General features: G+C 37.3%; 2 protein-coding genes across 2 annotated transcripts; one reads left to right on the top strand and one right to left on the bottom strand.

The window, feature by feature from the left end:
* Window positions 1-994: 994 nt before the first annotated feature.
* LOC142178986 (vicilin-like seed storage protein At2g28490) lies at window positions 995-3,427 on the bottom strand. Its single transcript, XM_075248807.1, has 5 exons — window positions 3,037-3,427; window positions 2,627-2,811; window positions 2,450-2,530; window positions 1,968-2,363; window positions 995-1,681 (listed from the first exon to the last, which is right to left on the bottom strand). The coding sequence occupies exons 1-5, from the start codon at window positions 3,353-3,355 to the stop codon at window positions 1,199-1,201; spliced, it is 1,464 nt and encodes a 487-aa protein (XP_075104908.1). The 5' UTR covers window positions 3,356-3,427; the 3' UTR covers window positions 995-1,198.
* A 1,736-nt stretch (window positions 3,428-5,163) lies between these two features.
* On the top strand, window positions 5,164-6,749 carry LOC107773218 (adenylate kinase isoenzyme 6 homolog). Its single transcript, XM_016592662.2, has 3 exons — window positions 5,164-5,478; window positions 6,138-6,283; window positions 6,374-6,749. The coding sequence occupies exons 1-3, from the start codon at window positions 5,278-5,280 to the stop codon at window positions 6,558-6,560; spliced, it is 534 nt and encodes a 177-aa protein (XP_016448148.1). The 5' UTR covers window positions 5,164-5,277; the 3' UTR covers window positions 6,561-6,749.
* Window positions 6,750-7,037: the final 288 nt, after the last annotated feature.

The raw sequence follows: 7,037 nt of genomic DNA, 5'->3' as shown, positions 1-7,037 counted from the left end.
TAGGGTTGGGGTGGGCTGACCATTATAAGGCCCATCAAAATGGTGGGCTAGCCCAGCTCAACCCGTCAATTGCTAAAACCCACGTGGGCTGGGCTGGGCTGGGCTAGCCCGGCCCCGCTCATATTAACAGCTCTAATTTTAGGGCATGAAAAAAAAGAAAACTCAGATACAATTAAAATTGAAAACAAAGCAAAATACAGAGCCTTATGAATCCAGCACTCATTCATACTTGGTAAAGTCTGCAAAGTCATATGCAAACTTTGATATTAACATTATCTCCAGAAAAGAATTTATTACGCACTGTTCAACTAGTGCTTCTTTTAAGGAAGGTTCTTCAGTGATTTTTGGCTAAAAACCATCTCTTAATTATCAAGATAGAGGTGCAAAGTATTTAACATCAAAGGACTAAATGATCTGGAGTTTATAAATCTTATAGCCCTACTTTTGGTGAAAAATTGCACATAGCACGTTTTACAATCGGTGCATGCTAGTCTCACCCTTTTCGTTGTGGCAATGTCAAGGATCTCCAGTTGCACAAAGATTATTAAGCACAATTCACATCAAAATTTTAGTGGATCATCTTGCAGGATTTCGCTCGTTTAATCAAATGTGCTTAATTTCCATCTCTTACTAGTCCGCAAATGTGTCTCATCTTCTTCTTCCTGCAACTTCTAATAAATGTAAGATTTGCTTAAAAAGCTAAAAGATGCATAGGAACTGCAGTGCAACACATCTCAACTACAGTGAACAAATGGATCAAGCTTATTCAACATTCTTTTCTCTGTTGTGATGGTGCTGCCGTGCAAATGTAGTTCTTCCAATGTAGAGTTTAATCACCTGCATCTTGTTATCAGGAACTGAAATCTATAATACTAAAACTCTCAAGATATCAATTCTTTCAGATTATAATCTCAATTATCATGTTGACATATACCAACCATGCACGAGTGCCAAGTGAAACTCTAAATACTTAATGCAGTTCGAGCCATCAATGGAACGTAAAAGAACCAAATCCGTCTTATTCAAAACTCGAAAGGGCATGGCATCTTGTGTCCAAGACGGCCAAGGAAACAAAATTGAACCGAAAGAAACAAAAAAAGACCAAAAAAGAACAAAATAATTCTAAGATTGCCTCCTACCTTTCATGCCAAAACTTGACTAGCCCAACTAGCTAGCATTTCAACTAAACTAAACTAAACTAATCAAAACCCATGATCATGTCATTGCCAAAGCTCCCTATCATCTTTTCAAACTTGACCATTTTCTTCCTCTCTGGTTCTGTTGCCTTGTAATGATGAGGAGAAGCCGGTGACGATGATGGCAAGATGACTTGTTCACTTTGAGCATTGGCAATCCTCTTAAGTCTCTTCTCACTTATACCAAATGCAGCTGCAAATTCTGGCCCTCTCAAGCTCTGCATCAATGAGTTTTTACCCACCAAGAACTGCTGATGGTTTCTCCTTGCTGATGTCGTGAAACCAAAGAACTCAAACGGGCCATTTGTTGAAGCAATTTGGCAGAAGGGGAAGTACCTCGGCACCCAAAAAACGTCCCCTTCTCGTACTCTAGCATTCATGGCTAAAGTCCCATTTGGATACACAATTTGGACTCTGCCAGTCCCTTTCAAAACTATTCCATACTCTATTGCTGTTGGATTAACATGAGGCGCCATCATGGATCCCTACATTAACCAACAAACTCACATAAAACTTGTAAGCTAGAAAAAGAAAACATACTATTACAATACATGGACCATGTCAACTAATGTTTGCTTTCACAATAGGAGATTTGAGATTTTTTTTAATCAAAGTTCACCACTTGCCTTAGGCAAATTTACGATTTTTAAGCCATTGAGTGCGTAGGATCACTGCACCACCATGCTTAATTCCATGACTATAAGTTCCGACTTTTTATAATACATATTTTCATGTATGATCAATGACCTTGAATAAAGAGAGGGTAATTACCGGAGATAGATTGACAAGATAAACGCCATTGCCGGATATCTTTAGAGGAGAATAATTAGACTCATCCAACTTCTTGCTCCATCCAAACTCGTTCTTGAAATCGGCCTTCCTGTTGTAGAGATTATATGCTGATGGAGCTTTATGATTCACTCTCTCGACAACGTCTTCCCTGTTTAACAAAGTAAATAAAAATTTCCTCAATGACCATGTTGATTCCTCTTCTTTTGGGATAGTTTCTTCCTCAAAATTCGCAATCCTCTTCAAGTGAGCTAGTCTCTTGTGGGGTTCTTGGGCCAAGAATTTGGACCAAATGTGTGTGTGATGAGAACCAGATAAATGCACGATTGGCCCGGAAGATTGCCTTGTCAAGAACGTGCTTAGTTCTGCTGCCGAGACCTGCAGTTATACAATATTAATCTTGATTCAGTTTTTTTTTCCACTGACAAATGTAGCAAGCAAAGGTAAATTACTTGAGTACCTACATTAAGAGCAGTTGATAATGTGGAATGGTCGAATCCAGCAATAATGGATGTAGGATAAATTCCACCACCAATGAAGAAAGACTGCGAAATAGTTACATGAGTTACTACAAAATCTTTGGAAAAAAGGAATAGTTACATGAGTTACTACAAAATTTTTGATTAATTGGCTTAGGGTACCTGGAAAGCATGCCATCCCATGGATTCTGAGGTAACATCAATACTGCAAATAATGTGAAGTCTCTGGTTTTCAACTCTATTCTCCAAATAGAAAGCTGATCCAGCAGGAATTGTGTACACATCTCCAGGCTTCAAACTCCTTTCTGCTAATTCATCCCTGTAGATGTGTCCAACTCTTGCTTCCCCTGTATTCAATTCATAGAAAATGAACATTCTGGCTTAGTAAGCAAAGCATACCTAAATACACCAACATTATATATAAAATTGATGTTATTTTAACATATTGTTGCAGGCTTATTTTCCGGGCACTTGTTTTGAAAAAAGAATTGCGTATAGTTATGTTTTATGTGATCTGATAGCGTAAAAAGTTTAAATCACTGTCGAAGGTAAAGTGAAAAAATTAAGTTTACCATGGTGAACAAAGAGGAGAAGATTGGAATCAAGGTACTGAGGGATGAAGAGGCTATTGGGTTCCATAGAGATGAAACCAATATGCATTGGACTATGGAAAGATGTTCCTCTGCGATATCCACCTTTCACCAATTTCATGACCCCTGCTTCAGTTTTCACTACATCATGTAAGTGACGTAGCAAAAACCATTTTTCTCCTTGTGTTCTTTGCTCACTTTCTTCTCCCTCTTCTCTTTCTCTCCAATGCCCACCAACAGAGGACACTAGTGCAGAGAAAAGTACCAGCACTAATAGCAGCAGACTCTTTCTCTTTCCCATATTTCAACTCGTAATAAAAAAGCAAGTTTTATTTAATCACTTTTGGTTCACTTGTGTTGTGACTGAGGTGCAGAGTCTGTAACTGTTTTATATTGAGGGAATGGTGAGATTTTAGGGGAGCTGTTGTCAACCGTGCAGGATTTCTAGGCTTTTCTGCTATACTATACATTGAGATCCTGAAAAATATACGGTGAACCAATGAAAAGTTTTACTGGAAGTTTGTATTAAGAAACCAAATGATGTAGCAGCAAAATTGCAAGTTGATGACCACTTCAAAGGACTACTCTAGCGCAAAAAAGAGAAATGATTTGAGGTTTTTTTATGTATATAAACTGATGTTTGGCATATTTCGATATGTGTTGATGTTACTTTACCCATGTTTTAACCGCGTCTTGATGTTATTTGATCTTTAAAATGCCCAACATGGTTTAATTATTGGTTTTATGACTAATTGAGTTGTGTGTGGTGAATTAGGGTGTTTGGAGTGCAAAAATATGAATAAAAGGTGCTCTAGGTAGAGGAAGAGAGATTGGATGCGTCGCATCCAATCTAGAAAAAGATCAGATTTCGTGCACCCTTAGCAGTGAAGTCGGCCCATAGCATCCACCGTAGCATCCGAAGCTGAGAAGTGGAGGAAGAGGTGGATGCGAAGCATCCACCGTAGCATCCGAAGCTGAGAAGTGGAGGACGAGGTGGATGCGACGCATCCACCCTAGCATCAATCCCTGAATCTGATTTGGATTAGAAATAGGAGAACTTTGGCCCACGACTTTGGTACGCAATATATAAGCCAAAAACGCCTCTTTTAGGTCATCTAACATATTGGCAAGGGAAAAAAAAGCCACGAAAAAGCTGTGGAGGCCGGAATTCATCAAGTTTCTTCTTTCTCCCACCAAACTTAGTAATTTTTATGTTTCTTTGTATGATTTGTTGTTTGGCTACCATGTCTATATGGAGTTAAACTTCACGTTCTAGGGTTGTGGTTCTTTCATGACTATTGTTATTCGGATATTGATTTTGACTTCTTGATTTATCATATTAGTTTATTTATTCAATCTTGCACTTAATTATTTAATTGCTTGATCACCAATTGAATATTATCTACGAATCTAGAATTGAACTCGAAAGTGGGAATTCTATATTGCATATAGGATTGAGTAGGGCAAGTTCTTGAACTCGGGCATCGGGGAACGGATTCGTGGTTAGGATAGACATATACCTAATTGCCTTGCTTGGTTGATTTACAGGAATTATAAATGCGTTCTTGTTGATTCTAACTCCATAGACATATAGGCGTTAGGTTAGCTTGAATAGGCGAGTAAGAACTCGACAGATTCTTATGAGCATTAACCCTGCCAACCAATAAGCTAGATAAATTAGTCGGTCAATTCAATTGAAGAATACAATAGGATTGTTAGATAGCCCATAACCCTAGATCGTTTTCATTACATTGATATCATTAAAATCTGCTCTTTCTCTGTTCAAAGTTTATTATTTATATTTTCTTATTTAATTAGTTTAGAATAAAATATTTTTAGATTTAATTCTTGTTTAAATAATTGGGATAGTCTAATTTAGTTAATAGTTAATCATAAGTCCTCGTGGGTTCGACATCCGACTTTTAGTCACTTTATTACTTGACGACCGCGTATACTTGCGTGAGTGTGTTTGGTCGATAAGCAAACTATTTTGTTCTTACACATTTAATTTTGGTTGAAACAAAGGTTAAAGAGTTGACCTGACTCAGCTCAGTTACTATTATTAATTTATTATTACAAAAAAATTTATTATTAATTTAATATTACAAAAAAAATTTAGTTGTTGATCGGACTAATAGGGGACGCCGGTGCCTTGTCCTACCTTAGACCATTCTAAATTCGGCAGCTGGTTTCGTATACTTTCTGTAAGCACGGTAAACGACTATGGCGCAAAATAGCAGCTGCAGGAATAGACCTAATATACTTATCACCGGAGCTCCGGGCACAGGGAAGACGACTACGGCGTCTGCCCTGGCGGAGGTGACACAACTCCGCCACATCAACGTCGGCGACTTTGCTAATGAGAAAAACCTGAGCAACGGCTGGGATGATACCTTCGATTGCTACTACATCAACGAAGACCTCGTAAGTCTTAAACATTCTTCTTCTCCCAAAAGGAACCAAAACTCTTGACTGGTGAAACTGATCTAATTTTAGGTAATTTCTTAGTTTGAAAATTTTACCCATATTTTTCCTTAATCTAAAAAATTAAATACTGCATACAGATTATATCAGAAGTTGCAGACTTAATGAACACGAACAGTTAAAGCTTGTGTTGTGGTATTAATTTGAATTTTATTTAAGTTGTTCTATTCAAAGCACAACATATTTAGTATAGAAATAAATTGGACCTGAGTTGAGCCTAATGGATATAGTGTATTCATATAGCCAATACCAGCTAATTTGGAACTGAAGTATAGTTGATTGATTAATTGATTTGAACTGAAAATTTTCATTATTAGTCAAAATATGGTTTTGTTAAACAAAATAACATAAGTAATAAAATTAAGCCGCTCATAGCTGCTTTCCTGTCAATTCCTATTTTAAGTTATGTTATGACTTGTTTATGCAATCTTGTTCGGCTTTATGGACATGATTTTCTTGTCATATAATCAAGCAATTCTAACAAAATCTGTGCCGAACATTCTTTTCCCTTGCATCACAACTATCCATCGTGAAGATCTGTACAGCAATTGCTTTTCATTTTTTCTTTAGTGGTGCTTTTCTTTCTTGATTTTATCCAGGTATGTGATAAGCTTGAAAACTTGATGGAAGAAGGTGGAAACATCATTGATCATCATGGCTGTGACTTCTTTCCTGAACGTTGTTTTGAGCGTGTAGTGGTGCTTCAAACTGAGAATTCTGTCTTATATGATCGGTTCATTAAGAGGTATTCTATCAATTGATTCTTACCTTTTTCGTTTGTATACATCTCTAGCATTTCCTTATATAATACAGAATAACTGTTTGACTGTCCCAGAGGTTACTCAGGTCAAAAGCTTTCTGATAATGCTAAATGTGATATCTTTCAAGTTTTGGTGGAGGAGGTAAAAGAGAGCTATCCAGAGGATATTGTGGTCATACTAAGAAGTGATTCTGCAGAGGATATTACCAAAAATGTGGAGACACTGACCACTTGGATTAGTAATTGGAGCCCTGTCTTATGATTAATGTATCTGAAGAGATGTAACATGGCATATTAAGCTACTTAACCGGGATCGAAGTTATGTTCTACGGTTTAACTATTTGGTTGAGGTTTCTTGTTCTCTTTCACATATATATCGGCGGGGATGTACTGAATGGGTTTGCGTTATCCTTTCGTTTAGCAGAAATGCAGGCTTAAATATTATGCCCAATGAGTTCTCTGAGCAGTATTTGCCTTTATACTTTCATGTTACAGTTTCCTAGTGGGAACATGTTAAGCTCAGATGGAACTATTTCTGTTTTCCGTTACTTAACTACAAACTAAAAAGCCAGGTCTTTTGTGTTTTGACGTGAGTTTGAATTTGTTTGCTGTTGCCGTTTCAACTCCTACGATTAAGCAATACCTTTTCACTGACTTAACGAATCCGCCGGAGATTGATGTTGATTGCAGAGTAGTTATTTGATTTGTGTGGATTTGCACTGACGTTGGGTTCAACAAA

This window comes from Nicotiana tabacum, unplaced genomic scaffold (assembly GCF_000715075.1).
Source record: "Nicotiana tabacum cultivar K326 unplaced genomic scaffold, ASM71507v2 Un00128, whole genome shotgun sequence".
In the NCBI taxonomy this organism is placed as follows: Eukaryota; Viridiplantae; Streptophyta; class Magnoliopsida; order Solanales; family Solanaceae; genus Nicotiana; species Nicotiana tabacum.
The sequence above is the reverse complement of the archived record's forward strand: the minus strand, read 5'-3'. Positions and strand labels throughout refer to the sequence as shown.